The sequence below is a fragment of the Sturnus vulgaris genome, chromosome 3 (assembly GCF_052056855.1).
Source record: "Sturnus vulgaris isolate bStuVul1 chromosome 3, bStuVul1.hap1, whole genome shotgun sequence".
Lineage (NCBI taxonomy): Eukaryota > Metazoa > Chordata > Aves > Passeriformes > Sturnidae > Sturnus > Sturnus vulgaris.
In genome coordinates, this window is record NC_142245.1 from 37,722,800 (window position 1) to 37,747,427 (window position 24,628).

Below are 24,628 nucleotides of genomic sequence, written 5' to 3' on the forward strand. Positions count from 1 at the left end.
CTGTAGAACATTCCGATTCTCATCGTGTGGTTGTTCTCTGAGATGAGCTTTATTCATTTTGGGATGAAAATTTATCAAAATGTGTCCAGGAATTAATGTCCAGCTGCTGTTAGGCATTTAGTTGTGGGATCAGGCTATAGATACCTTACAGTAGAACACTCCAAGTCCCTGTAATTTGGAACAGCTCAAATCTGGTTTTGTTATGCCCTATAACTTGCTAAAGTAGACGGCCTACATCTTCCTTCTTCATTCTTAACATATGCTAGGAGTAGAAAAAGAAGCAGCAGCTGTAGTCAGTTATTTTTTTATTCTGGTGTCTTTTTTAGAAAGGAGTTTTCATGTGAAACCTTTTTAAAGAAAAAAGGCTTGCAGAAGTTGGTTTTAAAGTCATGCATGTTATTTTAGTATTTCAAGTGTGTTAATTGCGAATTGACTGAGTTCAAGTTCTAAGCATGCAGCCTTTCTATTTGGTCAGTTTTTGTCATGTACTCTTGAGAGTACGTTTAGAACTTTGGTAGCAACTATCCCCTAGCAAGTTTTAAGGACATATGTATGCATGTGGATACATAAACTGCTTATTTAAAACAGTCTCAGAGTAAAATTGCTGATAAAGTAAAAGAGATGAGACAGAAAAAAGGTGTTTTCCACAGTTCAAGTTGTAAATTCATCTTGGTTTTATTAATAAACATTAATAATCAGTGTTAATGGTTCTGTTTTTGAAGGTTCAATCACCTCAAGCAGTCCCACTGCCCAGCCTGCTGAAGTGCTGTTGCAGGCTACCCCTCCCCACAGACGGGCTCGGTCTGCTGCATGGTCATACATATTCTTACCTGAGGAAGCTTGGTGTGACCTCACGATTCACCTTCCTGCAGCTGTGCTGCTCAAGGAGATCCACATCCAGCCTCACCTGGCCTCTCTGGCAAGTAAGTAAATTCACTGATGCTGATGCCAGTTCAAAAATGTGAAGGCTGGGATACAATACATAGAGTATAAGCAAAGGAACTAAAGCTGAGAGGTTGTTTGAGTAATGCCTGTAAAATAAGTTTGAAAACTTGAAAATTCTGCTTTCTTTGAGAGCTGAAGGCCCTGCCTCTACTCATTTTCTTTGTCACATGGCATTCATGTTAAGTGATACTTTGTCATACGTATCAAAACTTTGCCCAGTGAGAAAGTGTTATTGGTCAAGGGTCTTAAGGCAAAATGCTTATGTATGGTAGTTGGGAAAAAGCCTGAGACTTTCAGTTCTTATTGTTGTAGCCCTGATAGGGAAACTGTTTTCAGTGACAAGACTTCTCTTCATCTGAAGTCTTTGAAATAAACGGTATATACCATGTATCAAAATGCTTGTGCTTTTTAATATGTACCATCTCCCAGGTCAAGTTCTCCAGCTGCAGTTCTGTAGTAGTGTCTGCCTGAGATCATTTCAGTCATTTTGTTCTCTGAATTTTAATTGTTGACCACGTTTCCATGATGAAGACAAACTGGAACAGATTTTAAAGTAGTGTTAAACCTTCTTATCTTACTCTGTAGCTTGCCCTTCATCAGTATCTGTTGAAATAAGCGCTGATGGTGTCAATATGTTACCTTTGTCAACTCCTGTTATCACAAGTGGTCTCACCTATATAAAAATCCAGCTGGTAAAAGCTGAAGTTGCCTCAGCTGTCTGCCTTCGTCTCCATCGTCCTCGGGATGCCAGCACCCTGGGCCTCTCTCAGATCAAGCTGTTGGGCCTCACTGCCTTTGGAAACACCTCCTCTGCCACTGTCAATAATCCCTTCCTGCCCTCTGAGGACCAGGTCTCCAAAACGAGGTGAGGCCCCAGTGCCAGGGGACAGTTTGTGCCAGGGCGTGGTTTAGGGTTTGGGTTTTTTATGGCATTTGCTTCTCCGAGTCAGGTCTTTCAGTAGCAAACTCTTCCTCAGTTTTTTCCCAATATGAAGGGAAATGTAAGCAGTACTTGTGCCTTCTTTAGTAGCATGCTTAGTCTGCAAGTGTAAAAGGGAATGTTTTGTCCCTGCAACAGCAAGAGAATACGAAGCATAGGAAAGCATTTAGAGTTGCATTTTGTGGTTTTAATGGGTAGGCAGTTGTCAAAAAAAATGGAGTGCCAAAATACTTCTTATCCTTACAGAAGTCAACAGTTACATAAGTATTGGAGCAGGAGTAGAAATAGAACAATGTAGTGTTTTGTGGAAGTCATATCTAATACTGCTGTTTGCAGACATTTCAGAAATAGGAGCTGAATGTTGTTATGATTCTGGCATATCGGCAAGATTTCTTTTCAAAAGTGTTTTATTTGGTTAGGTGGCATTTTGAGTATCTTACTCATTTTAAAAATAAAAATAAATGAACACATAAGGAATTTTTTTAAAGTGTCAGAGTTTTCCAACTTTGAATTTAATTTACTGGATGGATTTTTGTGTCTTCCTGGTTTTTAAATTTAGCTTACTAAATTGTAAAAACTCATTAATTTTAAATATTTCATCTTTGAACCTTAATGTTTATAAATTTGAAGAGAGCATGGGAAAGGTTTAAAAACCTTTCTTCTGTAGGGAAAAATTTTGAGAGCATAGGTGTATTTAGAGAACATGGATACTCTCAGTGTATATTTATTAAAAGCTGTATAGCTGAAATTGGTCTTTGCTCTTAAATAGCAGTGAAGAAAATTATTATAGCCAAATTGTACTATATTTTTACTTCAGAAATAATCAGTATGTAAAGAAAGAAGATGAAAGTATATTCCTCATTTCTTGAAATGTTTTATTGTAGCTTTCAGCTTAATGCTGTAAGTTTCTCAATAAAGCAGTGATAGTAATGTGAAACATATATACAATAAACTTGCATAAATTTTGTTTCAGACATAACAGAGAACTTGCTCTTTTCTAATTGATGAATACAATTGATTTAGGAGTAAATCATTCCAAAAATAAAGGTGTAAACCTAATTTAAGATCAATAATAAAGTTTACTTTCTTTAAAACTGTGGTAAATGTTACTTGTGGAAACAACCTGCTAGTTTAGAATTTGTCAGTGAAAGATGCCATTTATTTCACATACAGCTTAGATTGCCATCTTGATGCTAGTTTAAATAGTATTGTTGTGTATTTTATAAGTAAAGTCTGACTGATGTGTTTCCAAATTGATTCGGTTACAGTAGGTTTATTTCTCAGGATTTGTTATTAAAAGAACTTCTGAATGATTTTGTCAAAGAATGAGAGACGTGGGGGAAATGTAGTAGCTAACACATTGTTAATTTCTGTGCTTTTTCTATATGCATTTTAAATCAGGTTACCTAAGGTTCACTGTAGTTTATTGTAAATGCGTATGATCCTAAAAGTTTGTAATGTCAGGGAAGTTGTGCAGATGTATGATTTTAATGCCAACTACTGTTGCACCTTCACTTGTTTTGATGTAAAAAAACCAAAACACACAAGCAAATAAAATGCAACAAAGAGAGAAAACCCCAACAATCGATAAAACCCAAACCCACCCCACACCCATCCCCTTATATAAACCCATTCACTTTTATCCTTCCCTCAACAGGGAAGGATTTCTTCCTATTGGAAGAAATATGTATCTGAATTGAGAAATCTTGAAAAACTTTAGTAATAAAACTTGCAGGCTCTTAACTCTTTCTGCCCACAGACCCTGCCTTTCTTACAATCTTAACCCAATGATTGCAACAGCATTAGTAATGTGTGTTTCATTGTGGTCTTAAATTCAGTCATTTTCTTTGCTCAGATGATGTTTGATCATGTCACAGAGGTTTTCTGCAGTACTTGTCCTCTAATTTAATACAGGTAGTTGTGCTACAGATAAAAAGTAATATAATAAAATAATCCATTAGCTCATTTTTCTGTTTTCCTTTTCAGTATTGGATGGTTAAGATTATTGCACCACTGCCTCACTCACATAAGTGATTTGGAAGGAATGATGGCTAGTGCTGCAGCACCCACTGCTAATCTGTTGCAGACATGTGCTGCTTTATTAATGTCCCCTTACTGTGGGATGCATTCTCCAAACATCGAGGCTGTGCTTGTGAAAATTGGGCTTCAGTCCACCAGAATTGGCCTAAAATTGATTGACATTCTTCTAAGAAACTGTTCAGCATCAGGGAGTGATCCTGCAGGTGAGTGCAGTGTATGTCTTTTCAGTTGTTGCTTAAAAACATTGCTTGTATGAAAGTTCAAATACAGTATATTTGAATGTTGTTTTCTAATTCTGAACCTGGGTTGCCACAAATTGCCATTGTGCTTTTTTGGGCTTCTAAGTATCACAGTCTTTGTATGTGGGTAGTCCTACCATGGTAAAGCATTGCAACCAGGGTTGTTTGATTTTTTTAAGGTGGGTGTTTTGAAGACAGAATAGAATGCACAGTGTATCCTAAATGCCTCTTACTTTAGATACTGTGTCCAAATGATTTAAAATAAAGAGTACTGCTAAAGAAAACTAACATAGCACAATTTGGGCAGCAGTAGCCTGTAGGACAGTATGAATTCTGAATAGCAGTAGGCATTGAAAATATTTATGTGTGGAGGTACATAATGGAGATAGGACTACATTCTATGTCCCACGGTGAAATTTTGCAGGAGCTATTCTGTTAGTGCCCTGGGGGTTTGATATTTATGGTTTCATACCACTTTGCTGTGTCGTAGCTTCTGAGTGAAAGAAAACAAATTCAGTTTTTCCTGTTTTGAGGCTGCTAGCAGAAAACACTCTTTTTAAAATGGTTTCCGTTACTTCTTTTGCCATGAGTTAGTGTTTCAGTGTAGACTGCTCTGTTTTGCTGGAATGTTTTTAGGTAGGATAGTACTCTCTGGCAGGGCACAAGATGAACACAGTGAGGAGAAGCTGAATAGGAAATAATCTGTGGAAATCTTCAGATGTAATCCTGTTGCTGTAAATTGGAGTTAAATAAGCATTCATTCTGAAAAAAGTGTTTGCTTCTGTGAAGCAAGAGGTCTGACAGCTCTATTGGAATTAGTCATGTCTTTTGGAATATGTTGAAGAAAAGCCTGCTATGTAAATCTCTTAAGTTCTGTATCTTATTAATGTTATAATGGCTTTTCCCTTCATAGTAAGGCTGAACATTGGACATACAAAGTGCACAGTTTTGAGAGAGTGGTGTGTATTAGAATTTCATCCTTATGTTAATGAGAATTTAATTTAGTGTTAATATTGCAATTCTGTAATAATGTCATTAGTACACTTTAAAAATACATATGTAAGTACTTCTATTATTTCCCCTCCCCTTTTTTTTTTGAATGCGGCAAGATCTGAATAGCCCTTTACTGTTTGGAAGATTAAATGGTCTCTCTTCTGACTCCACAATAGACATTCTTTATCAGCTTGGAACAACTCAAGATCCTGGAACAAAAGATAGGTAATGTTATTTGGGTTGTCATATGGAAGCATATACAAAAAATAACCTGCTAAACAGTGGCTTGATATTAGTTCATAAAACCAAACATTTTTGAAATCTGATTGTTATGAGGTAGCATGGAAGTGTAGAAATCTGAAAAAGCTCTCTCAGCTTTCTGTTCTAGCTCTTTTCAACCTTTCCAGGGAATGTTGTCCCTCTTTTGCTGCTATTATAAATGTGATAAAACTTTGGTTTTCAACTGACTTTTTTTCTCAAATAGTCAGAATTCAGATACCTGCTATATTTTCTTTTTCGGTAGAAAGTTCACATTTGATTGTCCAACATAATTTTTTTTAATTAATTTTTGCCCTGTCTTGAGAAAAAAGAGCTTGAGCTCACTCTCAAACTTTCCTTCAAAGAAACAGATGAATGTGTAAATTGGATTATTAAATAAAGCAAGCTGATTTGATTCTGCATGTTTCTTTGCCTGTTTATAATGTGCAACATCATCTTGTCTTACAGAATTCAAGCATTGCTGAAATGGGTCAGTGATTCTGCAAGAGTTGCAGCTATGAAAAAAAGTGGCCGGGTCAGCTACATTTGTCCCAGTAGCTCAACCAGGGAGTATGGGCTTTTGATGCCATCTCCTTCCCACTTGCATTGTGTAGCAGCAATTTTGTGGCATAGTTACGAATTGCTTGTTGAATACGATTTGCCAGCATTGCTGGACAGGGAGCTCTTTGAGTAAGTAAAGCAAAGTTTTGCACCGCATTATTTGTATAATTAAATTGTTTTGTTCATGGACATAATACGACTTGAAAAGCATTTACTCTGAAATAGTAGTGGAAAGGGATATGCCTGAAGCTAGTGATAGAGTGGATAGCTAAAGATATCCAAGCAGTTCTAAACTCAAAGCTGCACTTCACATATTCCAGGTATAATTGTGTTTAAAGACCCCAAAATCTGAAATGAAGCAGCAAATCCATGTATATATTTGCATATATGTGAAAGGTAAGCTGGTTCATGGTTTTATTCATGAGGTCTTTTAATGGACTATTCTTATTGAAGTTGTGTGCAGTAATTTCCCCAGTACGTCTAAGTGATCTTCATTAGGATGCTGCTATAGAAGCATTATCTTATTTGTCACAGTATCCAACATCTATAGCTGATAGCTGAGAGGTAGAAAGGGAGAGATGTTTTCTTAGAGTTTCCTCTTTTGTTCTGGCCAGTCTCCTATGAAAGGAATGGAGGCACAAAATCTGGAGTGAATCTTAAACTATGAATTTGCTTCATTTTGATGGATTCTAAAGAGACGTTCACCCTAAACACCAGATGTATACTCTTAGTGACTCCCAAAATGAAAATATATGATCTAATGTTTAGAATTTATGTTGCTTTATCATCTTTTCTGTTTAAACAAAACAATAAAAAAGAGGAGCCATATAATTTTGTTTCACATGTTTTATAGAAAAACAGCTGTTAAATTACTTTATCTAGCGTTAGTCAGGGATCTTTGATTTGTACTGTTGAATACAGTTGCAGTAAATGAAGGGATCTTTGCACATGGTTTTGTTGTTGCTCTTAGGAAACCTTCAAATTTTTCCATGACCAGTCTCCTTTAGGCATAGTCAAACGTTCAAACACCAGCAAGTGTATAAATTATGCTTACAGGTACAAGCATGTGGAACTCTTACATATGTGCAGTATGACTTCAAGGAAAACAATTTCCAAAGACAGTTCAGTGATACTGTGATGTACATAATGTTTAATTCAAAATGATCTTGTTCATCTTGGGAATCAATTTAAGGATTTTAAATTGCAGGTCAATTAGTCCTTTTAGCAGTACACTTTAACAGAAATATATTTTCAGGATACATTTTCACACTTGAAAAGCTCTAATAAAAATGGGCTTTCTAAAATGGCAGCCCAATTAGATTTATATAGGAGCAGGTTTCACAGCTGAGTTCCTGTCTTTTGGAGGATAGCATGTTGTTTTCATCTCAGGATGAAATGATAGTTTTTACCTAGTTTGAGTATACAAGGTATAATATAGCCCTGTTCCCCTACCTCCTGCCAGATATAAAACTATCACTCAGATGAGCCACCATCTGGAGCAAATTATAAAATATATTATTTAAATAAATACAAAAGCTTTTTTTGTCAGAGTTATGTGGGTAAATAATTTTTCTAATAAAAATAATTTTGCATGTGTATTCTTCATCTTCTTTGGTATTGTAACTTTTGAAATATTGTAATGTAGTCTAGCTATAGCTCTAAGTTTCTCCTTCATGTGATAAATCACTTTTTTCTTGGAAATATTTTCCCACCATCCCAATTTTCCATTTCAGTATTTTTGCTTTGGCAATGGATGCTAATCCCTTAGTTATTTTTAAATATGTGTTTAGAAAAAAACCTTGTTTTTCATTGAGCATGAACTCATCCAGAAGATTTTCAAATGAACACATTTGGATTGTGTTAATATATAGTTGGAGTAGAGTTAAGAGTAGCTTTATTATATGTGGACTTTTGGAAATTGTGACTATCTTTTCAGAGTTATAGATCAGTTAGCCAGTGAGATGAGTTTTCTCTTGGGGAGGGGTTTTATCGACTATTCTCTTGACTGGTGATAAATTCACCTTTTACTTAGACCCAGAGAGTTCCTTGAGTTCTTAGAGTGCCCTTAGACTAAACATAGAATAACATTTCCATCCACAAGAGGGGAAAACAATCCTTGTCTTCAAAAGGGAATGCAATGTATGATAATACATCCAAATTTAATTTAAAAACCTAGCATTGAATGGCACAAAGTGCATGTTCACCTCTGTATGTAAATGTTAAAAGAATATGACCATGGTGTCAAGGTACTGTGAATGCAGTTTGGAAAATAGCTTTTTTTAAAGTAGTTCACATACTCTGAAAAAGTCTGTGTGAAGAAATTATCATTTTACTTTACAAGTACCCCTTCTGAAATTTAAACTGAGTAACAGGAGCTAAATTAGCTTCTGCATTCATGCATTGGATTAGCATTCAAGCACACAGTACTTGGATATGAGGTCAAAGTTAGGCACAATTTTAGAATCCCAGAGGAGTAATTCTGTTGTTAACTTGTGTCCTAAGTTAAAGTCAAGTAAGTATAGCAAGGGTGTGTTGTTCAGCCAACAAGGTTGTTGCTGCTTTCATTTTTTTGCAGCATCTTTAGGAAAATGCCTAATAAGAGAATTTTTTAAAAGTTTTGAAACATGTTAAAGTGCTTTCTGTTCTTACAAAGAATTGAGACCTTCATGTAAATGAGCCTGTGTACACACGTGTGTGACCTAATAGCTGCAGCTTGGAGAACTGACAGCACAAAGAGGTTGCAGCTGGTTAAAAATGGATAAGATGTATGACAACTGTCAAAAGACTGAAATCTGGTATTTGTGTGCAGCTGGTTTATATCTATTTAAAATGCAGTATAGTGAAAGAGATTTAAGCATACAGTTGAGAAATGCCTTTTGGGTAATCAGCATCCTGCTGATACTGTGATACAAATGAAGCTTAGAAGTTCAGCAGAGTGTTTCACAGCAGGTTCTATAATAGTAAATCATAAAAGTGCAAAAATATTGTATGACCCAATGATAAAAAAGGGTAAAATGACTGCTAGACTATGTATTGATATGATTTTCTGTCTCCTACAGGTCGCTATTTAACTGGTCCATGTCTCTTCCCTGCAACATGGTTTTGAAGAAAGCTGTTGATAGTTTGCTTTGTTCCATGTGTCACATCCACCCAAATTATTTTTCCTTACTGATGGGATGGATGGGTATCACTCCTCCTCCAATGCAGTGTCAGCACAGACTGTCCATGACCGATGACAGCAAAAAGCAGGACCTTAGTTCATCTTTGACAGATGACTCGAAAAATGCACAAGCCCCTCTTGCACTAACAGAGTCTCACCTGGCTACTCTTGCTGCCTCATCTCAGTCTCCTGAAGCTATCAAGCAGTTACTGGACTCAGGTTTGCCTTCACTGCTTGTAAGAAGTCTCGCTAGTTTTTGCTTTAACCATACTTCTAGCTCTGACTGCACTGCACAATCAATGGATACTACCCAGGATAGGCTCAGGAGGCACCATGTTCCACAGCACTTTAATAAAATGCCCATCACGGCAGACCTGGTTGCTCCTGTTCTCAGGTTTCTGACGGAAGTTGGCAACAGCCACATGATGAAGGATTGGTTGGGTGGCTCTGAAGTCAATCCATTGTGGACAGCACTTTTATTCCTGTTGTGCCATTCTGGTGCTACCTCTGGAGGACACAATATGACGGCACAACAGACCAGTGCAAGATCCAGCTTGCTTTCTTCAACTGTAACCACAGGATTGACCACTCAGCAGCGGACAGCAATTGAAAATGCAACAGTTGCTTTCTTCCTACAGTGCATCTCTTGCCATCCTAATAACCAGAGACTTATGGCTCAGGTGAGAGAGAAAAATAATAATGTTTTAACTTTTTAATAGCTACAGCTAACTCTGAAAACTTTCTCCTTTTTTTTGACCTTTCTTTACAAAAACTTGTGTTTTTGTAAGTTGTCACTGACTGGAAGAAATTTTATATAAAAATTGTTAACTTGTTGGGCTGAGTCTGAAATGTATAAAAATGTTTTGGCATGGCTGTCCAGTCCTGTGTATAGATTTGTACTCCTCTTGGCTTAGAGAAATAAACTTTAGATTGAACTCCAAAAGACTGTTTAATTGGATAGGGCTAAACTTTTATGAAATGGAATTTGAACAGCAAGCTTCATACACATACTTAACGTTAGCAACCCTAGGAGATTTCCTCGGAAGTTTGCTTATACAGCCCGTGTCCAAGGAAACACAGAGTATTGCAGAATATGGCTTTGCATTTGGTATTCTAGAGCAGATTCAGCTATCTTTGTCACATTCATTAACCTTGCAGACCTAGCTGAATACAAGTATAACGAAAAAATGGTTTTTCAGCATTAAAAATGATGATGCTCTAGAAAGTAGTAGAACTCAGTAACAAATTGAGTCCGTTCTCTGTTAATAGTTGGGAGTAATAGTGCATAATGCTGTGGGAAATGTTTGCTTTAGGGATTCAGAGGCTGTTTTTATAACTACTTTATTTTGGTTTTTTATCTTTTTGAGAAATCTACATGTTTACAATTACTTTGATGTTGTCAGTGTTTTAAACTTTTATATTAAGGGCCTTATTTGCTGCAGGTGTTTTCTTCAGTGGTGCTCATTTCTCAGCTGGTTTGTGTGATAACTGGAATTGGATCTCAGACAGTGCCTACTATGACTGTGTAGAGCTATATTTTAAAGACCTAAATATAGAAATATTTTAAATCTGATATCATTTTGCATTCTCAGGTTCTCTGTGAATTGTTCCAGTCCTCTCCTCAGCGTGGGAACCTCCCAACCTCTGGAAATATTTCAGGATTTATTAGGAGGCTTTTTTTGCAGCTGATGCTAGAGGATGAGAAAGTGACTTTGTTTCTTCAGTCACCTTGTCCAGTAAGAACTTTTGATACCGTATGGTAAACGTGGAATAAATTTAGCCTTAGGTCTGAGTATATTCAACTTTGAAATGTTAGACAGCAGCTTTTTTCTGCTGTGCACATTATAGAATTTTGGAAAGTGATGTTGAATTGTAACTCATCATTTTAGAAGAAAATTCAAGGCATTATTACAATAACACAAAATATTTGTTAGAAATATACTGCTTCTGAAGGATCTGACAACTGAAATTTCTCTTACAGAAGGTTTTTTAAGTACCATTAGACACTAGCAATAAATATAAATAAAATATCTGTCCAGAAGTCCTTAGCAGTTTCATTAAGGATCAGTCACAGTCAAAATTGGCAGACATCCTTCAGCAGTTAGCCAAAATGCTATGAATAAATTGAGTGACAAATATGTAAATTAATTGATAAATATAGATGTATGCTTTATGGTTCCACATGCTTCACTGGAACACAACTACAATTGATGTCTGAAGTGTTCTCCATTGAAGGCTATTACTAAAAAAATAGGGTAAAACCACAAGTTTCTTTAAGAGATCTGATACCCTCATCCAGAAAAAGTCAGTTCTTTGGTTTCTGCATCTCAAAAGTAAAATACTACAGGGGATATATGAGAGGGAAACTGGATTGGATAGTATAAAATGGAAAAGGAGGCACAAACACAGTTTTAGCACAATCATTTAAATGTTTTAACTTGACTGAGTAATTGTAAACAGGTCCATTGATAATGTGAAGGTAATATCAAATTTCTGTTAATTGTTTTACATACAATAGATTTTTACAGAAAGCTGTTAGTAGACATGTAAAAGCAGAAAAAAATGTCTTGAAGTTTTCATAATTCAGTTTCTTCTATTAAAAACACTGGGAAATTGTGTTCTTACTGAGATGATTCCACCTATAACATGCAAAGAGAAACCTTAAAAATAAAGTAGATGTACAGGATATACTTCCAGAATATCCAACTAAATAACCTGTCAAAGATTGAGTCCCCATTTTTGCCTTAAAACTTTTCTTGCCAAACTATTTCAGAAGCTTTGTTCTGGTTGTCAGCAAATACAGTTTTTCAAATTGCATTGCAGAACAATAATTTGGTCCTCTAAGTGCATATTAATAAACAGGTCTTCAGGGCTGTCTGAAATACATTATGGTAAAATATTTGCCATTTTTTAACTAATAGCGACTCAGTTACCTGTCATAATAACAAAAAGGAGCTATTAAGTCTAGAATAAACTTCCTCCTCAAGTCAGAGTTCTCTACTCAAAATATATTGTTAGTTTTCAATATTTAGTTTGAGTTAAGTTTTAATTTCCCAAATAATTGCAAGTCTCAGGCATGCAATTTTTCTCCTAAAAAAGAGAGACATTTTTACAGCTATGTAAAATAATTGGATTTTTTAAAGCAAGGATGATATCATACTATTTCTGGTCCTAAAAATATTGTCGGCTTTCAAAACAAATTCTTTTGAGTTAAAAAACTAAACATGTCCTAATTTGATGAATTTTTACTGTATACTTCCAAAGTTGAAGGATATGTCAGTTTTCTTTTTTAGCACACTAAGAATTTAGCTTTATCTAGCTGACATAGCTTTATAAGAACGTAGTGGTTTGAGTTATTTCTCAGTGTTAAAGTCATAATTAATGTTGACTGTTTTTTCCTTTCAGCTGTACAAAGGTAGAATTAATGCTACTAGTCATGTAATTCAACATCCAATGTATGGAGCTGGACATAAATTTCGTACTCTTCACTTGCCTGTCTCGACAACTCTAGCAGAGGTTCTTGATCGTGTGTCAGGCAAGTTTGCCATAGTTTATGTTTTTGTTTTGCTGGTTTTTCAAATGCTGCTTAAAAATGAAAAAATCTTATATTGTTTGTTTGACCATACAAATGATACTGCAGATATTAGTCTTTAAAACACACTGTCTCTCATCCATTCACTAAGTTTCCCCAAATATTGTCAGTTAAATATTCTGAAGCTTAGTGATACATCTCAAGGTGGAGATGTATGTCCTGTGAAAAGGACCTTGATAATGGCTACATCTAATTTCTGTGGTTATACATTTGTCTGGTATATAAATATTTGTATTTGCTTACTAAATGGAAAATTTAAAGTACCATTTACTTTTAGATAGTAATTTTAAAATTGTGCACAGTGAGAGAATAATGTTAAGGCATTAATTAATTTTTTTGTTTTGTAAATTTCAGTACTTACAGTTATACTACTTGAATATACCCTGAGAGATGAACCTCTCTGTAGGGAACTCTATTGATTGGGCTTTCACAGACCATAATATGGATTTTGACTCCTAAATGGTAGACATCTTAATCTTGAAATTAATTCCACCTTTAATTTTATTGTTTATGTAATACTTTAGGAAACAGAACCATATGGTAAAGATTAGGGTTAATAAGATTTTAATATTTAGTTAAAGAGTAGAATTACTACTGAAGATGTCATGTCTGTGCCAGAACTCTCTAGGTAAAACCAGGCAAGATGCAAGTTGATTCTCATTTAGTAATAAATAGAGCAAAAATTGTTTGGACCTGCTAAGTGAAAAATCAATTTTATACATGTCTAGTATTTAAAAAATTAGCAAATCCATGACTTCCTCTTTATTCTTAAAATGTGTTACTCAATAATACAAAAGAAAAGTCCAAGATTGTTAGAGTAGTTATGTGTTTGCCATGTGGGAGATGTGCACTGAAGGGTATGCACTTACCTAGCCAGATGAATGGGCAGCTTTGTATGCTTCTGTATGTAGGTTTACTCGAATGTCTACTTTTTTGGAACTCACTGTAGATCAGCTTTTAATTTGTGAGATGGGTCTTCATTGAGTTAAAAGCAAATATTGCTTTTTTCGTATATATGAAAGAATTTTCCATTGAAATTGCTAACAAATTTGTTGGGGCAACAAATGTTACCTAACAAGCTGATAGGAGTACTAAAATGTTATTTGGCAGAATACTAGATAGGACAAGATGTGGTTTTGGATTTTAATAGAAAAATACCCATTCCTAGCTAAATACTTGTGTCTTATTTATCAAGGAATGGTTTACTATTTCTGATCAAATTCAATGTTTACTTACTGTCCAGAGAGTCATGTGTGAAATGTGACTAAGGTTTTTCTGGCCACAGACTGCACGAGGATCTCATTACTGTAATAGGTGGGATGGTCCCTTCATACGAAATAGGGATCAGTTGTTGAGCAGTGACATAAATTGTACTGAGTAGCTGCCTTAGTGGTGTATTGTTGTCAGCTTGATTGCCAGTGCTAGTGAGGACTGGAGAGGAGAATGTGATGATGTGGTAATCTGTAATGTCTGTAATTGAAAATTATCAAGTGCTGACTTTGTAGGGCACCATAACTTTAGGGTTTGCTACAGGATTGCTATGCCTTGGCTTTGTGGTTCTTGTATGGCGTTCTGTGAAGTCCGTGGCTAAGATGGAGTAAAGAAGGCTTGAATATAAGAAGAGCAAGCTGTGTGTTTGGGATGAGAGACAGAAGGGGTGGACTGGGGTAGAAAAGAAAGACTGTCACCCTTACAGCAATAGGAAGCCATGAAGATCCTGTGTCAGAATCTGTCCCTTGAGTTAACTTTTTTTCTTTACTACTGTTAATGTCTCAAATTAACCATTTCATACTTTCTGCATGAATAAATCACAAGAACCACATTCATTTCGTACTTTTTTTCCCCAGCTTTAAAAAAAAGAAGGGGAGAAAAGGGTCCTAAAATCATTGATACATCTGCTGCTTGCATCCCTTCACCACGGGGAGGAAATGTACAGTACACAGCAGATAGGATTGCCTGAATGAGTACCAGTTGTTTTGCATTTCATGCACCTTAGTCTTGAGTTACTGCTTGAGTCAGAAAAACTGAATAACAAATCTGGGTATCGGCTGAATAGTTAAAATACCATTGTTTAACCTTCTTTAATAATTTTATTAATGACCTTTAAATTCCCCAGCAGTAAGTGGACATTGAGTCCTAGGACAAAACTAGAGCAACTCTGAAATTTAATAATAATAATAATAATAGTGATAATAACAAGAATGATGACATTTATTTAAAAAAGCCAAAACCAAACATAGTCCCATAGATAATTTTTGTGTGTGTATATATACAAACACATATGCACGCATATGTGCTTTTATATATACACACAGATCTGTACATAGAGAGAGTGTATGTGTGTGAATGTTGAGCCCTAAGTGGCAGTAATTTCTCACTCTGTATCTTCTTTTAGTCTTCACTGCTGTCTAAGAGAGACAGAACTAGTGTTTTCAGGCACAAATCCTAATATATTTCCAAGTAGCCAAACCACATTCCTTTCATTACCTCACCCACTGGTGACACACAGTTAAAGGTAGCTGGATGGTGCTTCTAGGTCTTGAGTCTGGTTATACCTGAAAGCTGCTGTGGCTATGTGGAAACAAGTTAGTACACAGAAGCAATTAGAGAATTACTTGGCCATTTAGTGGCCAGTGTTGTAATGTACAGGGTATGAGGTCATCCATTATCACCAATCATCAGTGATTTAATAAATTAAACTGGATTTAATAACTTACTGATAGTTGTGATCTACACTAATAATTGAACCAAAATGGTTGAACTGCAGTAATCTAAGGTTCTCTTAAGCAAACAGCTCAAGATTTGGTTGCATAATGTACTTTAGGCTTCTTCCAATTTCAAAGGAAGAGAATTTACCAAATTGGATCAGTATGTAGCAAGAGATATCCAGACCCAAATACAAGAGCCTATTTAAATGAGTCTGCAGCTGTCTTTTAAAAAAAAGTTTTGGATTTTTTTGCTGTTTCTGTTTTGTCGAGATTTTTGTGGGTTTTTTAGTTCATTGGGTTTGGATAGAGATTTTTTGCCTAATCTCATTAATCTCATTTTTGGTTGATTGCAGTGATTTAGTAGGTTTTTTTTAATGTGAAAACACTTGGCTCATCAAGTAATGATTTTAAACTGTAACAGATTTAAATAGTCAGAGAACAGAGTTTAGGGGGAAGAAGGGGACAGAATTAGTGTAATACTTTAATTCATGAGTATTGACACAGGTATTGCTGCCTGTGTTGGGACTCTGAGATATTACAGTAGTTGAGAATAGCCTTATTAAAGCTTAGAAACTAATAAAATCAACTTAGTGTCTTGACATGCTTTTCTTTCCTATCTTTCTTTGTTTGCCTTGTCCCCTCCATCCCCATATAGATACACCCAGTATTACAGCTAAGCTGATTAATGAACAGAAGGAAGATAAAGAAAAAAAGAACTATGAAGAGAAAGAAAAAGTTAAAGCAGAAAATGGATTTCAGGACAATTACAGTGTTGTTGTTGCTTCTGGTATGTCTTTTTTCTTCTATCTTTTATAAAATGGATGTTTCTGGTGTTAAAAGTGTGTGTGGGGAAGAAAATACCTACCAGTAATTAATTTTATAACCAGTGATGGTTAGAAAGATTATAGTACCCAGAACTACAATTGTGATGTAACTGACTGTTAGGCAGCCAAGATTGATTCCTGGTGAAACAGCTGCCTCTAGTATTTTGACAAATTTGTCAAATATATATGCACCTAAATATATGTGTCAGTGATATTTTTGTGGATGCTGTTGCTAGGGTATTTTACAGTGTTTATTAAAGACACTCCTGGAGCTTGGAGGGTATTATTGCTTCTACCTTTTTGCAGTAGCTGATGCAACAGAGTTTAATCACCTCTCTTTCCAAAATATGCTTTGGAAATAAAAGGTATATCCACATACTTCGCACAACAACTAATGGTACTCTGCTAAAAACTGCCAGATGGAAATGTCGGCATAAAACCATGTTATTCCACTAGGAAACAACTAATACTGGAGCTTCTTTCAAAGCATTCAGTTTATAAAAACTAATGAGTGGAACCTTCAGAAGTCTTTCATGTAAGCCCTTTTCCTTCAGACCTATTGTTGGAGGATATAGATTGAACATAGTAATTTTGCATTAATACACAAATGTTACAGTTCAGATGAACTGTAGAAAGTCATTGCAAATCATTAGTCTTTCAGTCTGAAGTTGATTCATGAACTTCAAACTACTTCCTTCCTATCTAGCTTTCTGCCATTATTGAGGTACCTCAAGTTCATTCACACTTCATGAAGCATAAAGCAGAGATGCTGATTTCCTTTGACTTTTGGCACCAATATTTCTTAAGCTTTTTATTTCAGGCTTTAGATGTAGATATAATTCTTAAAGCAAATGTTGAATAGGGCAGCAGTTTCACTGAACTTGGTATACATTTAGAACAACATAGCTATGTTAATTACAGCATCTTTATCTGACAAGATATTTACAGTAGGTGCCTCTTAAACAAGTTAAGCATGTTTTAGTAGTATCTAAAATATTAATAGGTCCAAGCAAAGGGCGAAAACACTAATAAAAATATCACAGGAAAAGAAATATTATGCCAAGCTTGAAGATAGGGCATAGCATAGTCAGCCATATCATTCCAGTTGCATCACTCATCCTGCTGCCTAATACAGCCCATTCTCGATTAAAAAGAAGCTGATTTCAGTTTTTTCTGATGTTGTTTCCAATTTTCTTCAGTTTAATAAGAGTTTAAATGTAAACTTATTTCATTTGCTTTTTACTTATTCTTTATTATTATTATTATTATACAATTATTTTTGCTTATTTCATTTGTTTTTACTACCTGTTTGTCCAATATTTTCTTCTTTTGTCATTATTTTTTCATATATTTTGAGGGTTTCTTAGTGTCCTCAGAATCTCAAGAGATTAAAAGTATTTGACTTTTTACCTATGGGTAAAATTAATAGAGGGAGAAGATGGTTTTTGCAGCCTGATCTTCCTGAGGCAAGCTAGTTTAGTTTACTGGGATTATTAGACAGTGTGTTGCTCATTAGAGCAACAGCTTCTAATGACCAGCTGAAACCAGAGTGTATTGCAGTATTTGAAGTGTGGGTGTTGTTAGTTTTGTGGCAGCTCTTGGACAATGATAAGTTAGTAATTGTATGTCTTTGTGTCTTGACCTGCTGGCTTTTTACCTTGGTCTGTCACCTGCACTGAAGAGTTTATGATTGCAGTATAATTTTGCTGTACCTTAAGTCACCTTAAGGTGTCCTAAGATAAGGCAGTCTTGCTGCCTTATTATTGTGTAATAACAGTAAGCTTTTATGTAGCTACTCTGCCTCCTAATTTTCATGTAGTGCTTACTTCAAATGTTTTGGGGCCAGGGAACTTGAAAAGCACATATAAAGATACCTTTCATCACATGTGGTACTGTCAGTACTGCAGCTCAAGTCATCTTTGTAGGCCAGACAAGTTATTATTATCTGTAATCTGTGCTGAAATGTCTGTCAGTTTGGAAAATTGTGCCTTTCTTGCTTTCAGGTAAAAAGACAGCCTAAAAAAGTTTTGCTGTAGGGCCCGTTGTGAGACACTCTCTTTAACAAGAGCAGAATTGAATAGCTTTTGCTTTTTTTATGCATGGTGTCATCTAGTTATGGTTTGGTTTATGTATGGGGCTTAGGTGAGTGCAAAGCCTTTTAACTAAAACTACTGGGATTATATCCAAATATGTTATATATGTAAATGTTATTCTAGTACTTAATTAGCCAGTGAAGTAAAGTTTTTACATTTTTCTATCATTGAAGGTTTTGAGTGTGTTGTATCTTGGATAACTGAAGGTATTAAATACTAGAACAACTTGAAATTTTTTACTTCTGTACTAGGTTTGAAATCTCAGTCAAAAAGAGCTGTTTCATCCACCCCTCCCCGTCCACCATCAAGGCGAGGAAGAGTGATGACAGATAAAGTTGGTGGTACTTCCTCAGGAGGAGAATCTTCCAGCAAAACCATTAGTGTTCCAGTCTTTCATCTATACCATAAACTACTACCAGGTAACTTTAATAATACATTTTAAACATCAAAATTATGGTCATTTCAGTGGCTGATATGTGATCAGGAAGTTGTTACAATGGTAATAGGCATTAACATCTTGGAAGTGTGGAGCCCTTCTGGGCTGGTAAACAGATTTCAACTGGAAAGCATTGTAATAGCAGCAGCCTGAAAAAGAATTGCTAGTTTCTTTGTTTTCCACTTTTTTCAATACCACCCATTTTACCTTCTGGTCACACACATCTCTATGCCCCTACAATTCAAGAGTGATGCAAAGGTGGTATTTAACAGAAAAGGACAGCCAGTACCTACTTAAAATGCACATTGAATTACAGCCTTAGCCATTTGTTAAATGTGCCAAGTGCTTGTGCTCTCAGCTCAGAGCTGTCTTAGGCAATGTTGGCATAGATCTGTTTGATGATTGGTTCCAAACTGATGAGGCCCCTTTTCCCAAGAGAACAAATGGTAAAATTAAGGTCTTAATTTGGAGCCAGATGATATTTAGTCCACTTGGCATGTGTGGTGCAAGTAATGAATAGAACCTGGATATGTATGTTAAAATAACCCAATCAGAATTTTCCTCACTGACTTGATGCCATTGTTGTCTAGGTCAGCCATTACCAGCTGAAATGACACTTGCCCAGCTTCTGACTCTGCTGTATGACCGCAAACTCCCTCAAGGATACCGATCAATAGATTTGACAGTTAAACTTGGTTCCAAAGTAATCTCAGATCCAAGCTTATCAAAAACAGACTCATTTAAACGTCTTCACACAGAAAAAGGTGAGTGTTCTTCCTTTTTGATATACTCCTTTTAAAAATGGGGGGGTTTTGGACAAAAATTGTTTTGATTTACTTGATGAGAAACAGTGGTTTTCTGTATTTTCTTGGATGATTTTCTAGACAAGAGCTAAACTTTGTGATAAAGTACAAATTCACTGCCTGCCTAAATTGTATCTATAAGATGCTCCAATATGGTTGTTCTGGTTTCACTTTTCTTTTTTCATTGTAATATTTTATGTGATACAATTATGATTGTATAGACACAGTGTATCTTATTTCTTGACATGTGTATCAATTCTCTCTAGTAAGTGTTTGTGATGGTAACAAGGGCAGATTAAGTGCCGCAGGAACGGTTTGAAACCATATGGGTTAGAGAAGCCTGAAATTTTTTATTGCAGTATCTTAGGTACCAAATGCTACTTAGAAAATGGGGATTTCTCTTAACACATCTAAGCAGGTCTTAAAACTCCAGTTTTTAAAAATATTTAATATAAGTATTTAACATTTTCTAATATGATGTATTTCTTGGTGATACTTTTGCCAATTGCTTGCTATCTACTTGCTGGGGAAGGGGGAGGGAGGAGATCTATCCCAGGAATCTGTTCTGAAATATTTTTATATCATTCCTTTAGGCAAGACTTAGAGAAATAGGAATTTGAAATTGAACAAATTGTGATCTGCTAATCATCAGCTTGCTGACACAGCATGGAATTCCAAAATTAATCATTCAGATCTTTTAAGACAGGCGATTCTTTTAATAACTGTTCACTTGTTACTCTGTTTCTAGAAAAGATAAAAAACAGAAGTGTTGAAAAAAAATTAAAATTTCCTTGATATCTGGTCCAAAATAAACATTTCATGACTTTGTGCGGTGTCTGAATATACGTATCTCTCACACTACTGAGAGGTGTACCTTTTTCAAAGAATACTTTTGTTTAGTTACACTCTTTATTTAAATTCTAAATATACATTAAATATTTTACTATTTGAATAAAACTCAAATTGTTAGAGAAGGTTCAATGTGAAGACGTAAAGGTCCTCTGAACTTTTATTAAGTTACTGGGCACTTTTTTTTTAAACTTGACAAATATTTTTGAAAATTTGAGTTTGTCATTAGAAATCCATTGATCTGTGGTGCTATATAGCAAAATATTAGTTATATTTACAATCATCGCTCATCAACGATGAAGGTCAGAGCTACTGCTTTTTCATGTCTAGTTTCTAATATCTAGAGAAATCATTCTTATATATCAGTGCTCTTTTACTTGCTTCTTAAAGTAGACTGCTTGTTTTTTGACACCATCCATGCTAGATAGATTTTATAGCTTCACATGGTGTCTCTAGTGTTACATTTACTACTACCTGAGGAAAAGTGTCATTTATTAACATTTTTTCTGTATGCTTCAGTGCCTTTTTTGAGATCATCAGTTTTCCACAGCTGAAGTGCATGACTTCACTGAAAACTTGGAAAATACTCATGGAGGTGAAATGGTTTGAATTGGATTAGAAGATTAACTAAAGCAAGGATTTGAGAAGCATACTGAAGTGTAACTCCTTGAGTGAATATTGAAGATGGTACTGTATTTGCACTCACAGTGAAAGGATCTGCCTGTAGCCTTACTCACTAAGAACTTACTTTTCAAGTATCTTTTGCAGAGAAGTAGCTTTCTCTGTGTTTTCTATTTTCTTGTTTTCTTCCTTTGGGAATGCTTTTTACACTGCAAAACAGAGGGATGAGGTTTTTTGTCATAATCTTTATTTTAAAACCATCATTATGAAGGATATCTAACATTCCTCGTGGTCCGATCAGTTCATGTCATTGCAAGCAATTGAATTGGAAATCATGTTCAGCCTAGAGAGGTGAAATCCTCCATATGTCTGGTGGAAGGCAGTTCCTTGCTGATACCAGCAAATTTGTGACACTCTCACCCACTGTCTGGGGAAAAGGAGCTCTTCCACAGAGATTTCTGCCTGTGTCCTTTAGAACACTAGACATCAAAGCTGTATGTACTGAAAGTGTTACGTTTGGACATTTTCTTACAAGGATTATCCTCTTTGCAAGTATCTGTGACCTTTTCTTAGTCTATGAAAGACTTCTACAGACAGACTTCTCACAGTCCGTGTGTTTGAAGTAGGATGAATTGACGTACATATTCCTACATGTCCCTGATTTAAGCTTATTAAATCTTGCACTTTGATCATGTTATTCCAAAGCAGTGTCATCCTACCACATATCAGTGATGTCCTTATAACATGGTGCTTCTTGCATGTTCAGAAGTTGAGAATTAGGATGGGGAAAAGACCTGCTGTTTCCTATTCCCTTTCAAATCAAAGAAACAGTTCTAAAAGATGAAGTATCTGTTAAAAGATACAGTGTCTGCTGTTTAAAAATTTTTTCATAAGAAATTTGTTTTGGTAGCTGCACAAGTTACTCTTTAATGTGCTTCTGTGTTTCTGCAAGTATATAACAAATAATAGCATATGTGCTATATATTTGGAGTATAACCGAGGATTATCAGGAGTGTCAGACTGCTCACAGTGAAGAGATACTAAGACCTCTTGATCTCTCCTGCCTTTTGATGTGGCTGTACTATGAAGACTTGGAGGACCCCTGCATTAGCATTACATTGCTTAAAAATATAATCTGCAAAACAGAGTTTTAGATTAACTATACAGAATATTCACTGAAGTTTCCCCGTGGCAATTAGCAAAAAGGGTTGATTTTTGGAATAATAAGGAATTGTGGTAGGGTTCTGTATATTCTGTATATACTTGTGTGCTTAAGTTCATAGAATGTTCATTTTTTTTGTGTGTTGTACAAGATATTAGGGTGCTTAATCATAAAATGGGAGGATGGAGGCAAGTAGAAAGTTAGAAATACAGATCATGATTTTTTTTTATTAAATTTCATGCCTTTTGCAGAGGGTCATTTTGACACCTCACAGAGAAGAGATGTGAGAAGCAAAACTAATTCAAGGTGAAGATTATCTTTCCTTTCTTCAGCTATAAACTCTTTATTGGAGAATAACAAACCTACACTTGTATATGAAAGAGTGTTAAGAAGTGTCATAAGTCCAAGATTAGCAAAGTCTTGAAGGCATAGGTCAAATTCTAATAAAGCTAATAATTCTAATAATTAACATGTAGCCCTGTATAAATAATGCTGAGTTTGACATGGATCTGCTATCAATGGCAAAAGGTACCTCTAACATTTTTATTTTCTTTTGATATTCTTGTATCCATTTCAGGTTCTTGGCTCAGTCTTTGGTTGAGAAGGAGCCTTCTTTTGAAATCCACTATTAAACAAGGACAAAGAAATAAACACAGTATTGATGATATGTATTCATTTCTTTTACATTTGGGTTTTTGTAGAGCATGCAGATTTACTGGGACCTTGCCCTGAGGATGAAGCCATCAGTCCTGGGGATGAGTGTATGGATGCAGTTCTAGATGAATCACTTCTTGAAACCTGTCCCATTCAGTCTCCACTGCAAGTTTTTGCAGGCATGGGTGGATTGGCTCTTATTGCAGAGAGACTCCCTATGCTTTATCCTGATGTAATTCAACAAGTGAGTAGAAAAAAATATATATCAGAAACCATGCTGAGAGTATTTTGTTTGGTTAAGGACAGCATTTTCCATATCTTTCTCTATGGTTCAGTTTAACTTCTAAGTTGTGTGAGGAAGTTACTTTAAAATGGGCAAGTGCATAACTCCACAGCCCTGTCCAGTTGTACATGTGCTTCCCTGTCCATGTCATAGACTGCCTGAGTAGCCATGTCCTTGTGGGACCAAGGCAAGCTGCTTCTGTTAACTTAAAATATCTTGAGGGTGCAGTAAAATAAAGTTACTGTTGTGCTATAAAGGCATACGTGCTTATCATTTAATTGTTCATGGAAGTGTACCCTCATAGATATTTTTATGGCTAAGTGAAATTCAGTTCTCAAAGCAGATGATGTAATTTTATTATTATAAATAACAATATCATCTTAATTATATTAAGAAGTAATAGATATTATTTGTATACTTATATATAGAATTCCTCTGGATGCACTGATAGGCATTTCAAAGTGTCAGTAGTGGCATTAGCATGGAATTCTCCTTTGGCTGCTGTTCTAAGTACACACTGCTAAAAAGGGAAAAAATAACCTGTGAGCTATTCAGATTCTATTTGACTATACTGCTGAAGTTTTTGGTTGATACTCCTAAGAGAAAAGAATACTTATTCCCTTTGAAACTGAATTAATCATGAATTAAGGGTGCTATTCGGTATCCTGACTGTAAAATTGTGGCAACCATAGGAACCCTGTAGTGAGACTGAATAATTAGTATGTATCCTTTGTAAACAGTTCTACAAAGGCCTTAGAGGTCTAGTACCAATACAATTCAAAAATTACAAGTTAAGCAAAAGTATTTATATAAACAGTTACTGTATTATGAATCCTAAGAGAGATAATGGGTACTCTGTATTGAAGAATACTGATATAATGGAATTCTGCAAGACATGGAAGGTGACTTGTGACCATGAGAAATTTCATTCTTTTTTTTCCTTCTTTTTCTCTAGTCCTGGGAACTTACTGTCTTTTCACAATTTCTTAGCTTGAGATATATGTTTAGATTCAAATACTGAGTAAGAATCCTGTGAACCATAAAAAAAGTTAAATGCAATAATACCAAACAGACTATTTGGAGTGAAGACTGATGATTTCTCCAGACTTAATTCTTTAATTTTACTTTTATATTTCTCCAAGTCACTGGTACTTCTGTTTCTCCTGATGTGAAGATAATTGGAATAAATGCAGTAGAACATGGCTTTGACTTTAAATTAGGAATTTGGTATTCTGGATAATTTCTGTGAAGGCTTTTCATATTAATCTTTTCCAGTTTAGATCAGTCTGGTGATAAGTACTAAAATTCTCAATATGATCAAATCAGTTTATCTGAATAGCATGAAAGCCTGAAAGCTCTGTAATGTTTAATTATGAGAGGAACCTCGGTGTCATAATTTTATTTGAATTGTTTGATTGTGTCCTGGGGCACTGTTCAGCTACTACCCCCTTAAACTCTGATTCCCAT

At 35.4% G+C, this 24,628-nt stretch overlaps 1 protein-coding gene across 4 annotated transcripts in view; it reads left to right on the forward strand.

Annotated features, from left to right (window-relative positions):
• BIRC6 (baculoviral IAP repeat containing 6) overlaps positions 1–24,628 on the forward strand; it is a 171,078-nt gene that overhangs the window by 87,775 nt on the left and 58,675 nt on the right. For all 4 annotated transcript variants that reach the window (XM_014876424.2, XM_014876465.2, XM_014876433.2 and 1 more), the window contains exons 50-61: positions 723–923; positions 1,531–1,810; positions 3,872–4,128; positions 5,274–5,382; positions 5,884–6,105; positions 9,036–9,816; positions 10,729–10,872; positions 12,542–12,671; positions 16,092–16,223; positions 18,605–18,772; positions 19,380–19,553; positions 22,926–23,122. In XM_014876424.2, the coding sequence (XP_014731910.2) occupies positions 723–923; positions 1,531–1,810; positions 3,872–4,128; positions 5,274–5,382; positions 5,884–6,105; positions 9,036–9,816; positions 10,729–10,872; positions 12,542–12,671; positions 16,092–16,223; positions 18,605–18,772; positions 19,380–19,553; positions 22,926–23,122 (2,795 nt within the window). The remainder of the gene's footprint in view (positions 1–722; positions 924–1,530; positions 1,811–3,871; positions 4,129–5,273; positions 5,383–5,883; positions 6,106–9,035; positions 9,817–10,728; positions 10,873–12,541; positions 12,672–16,091; positions 16,224–18,604; positions 18,773–19,379; positions 19,554–22,925; positions 23,123–24,628) is intronic.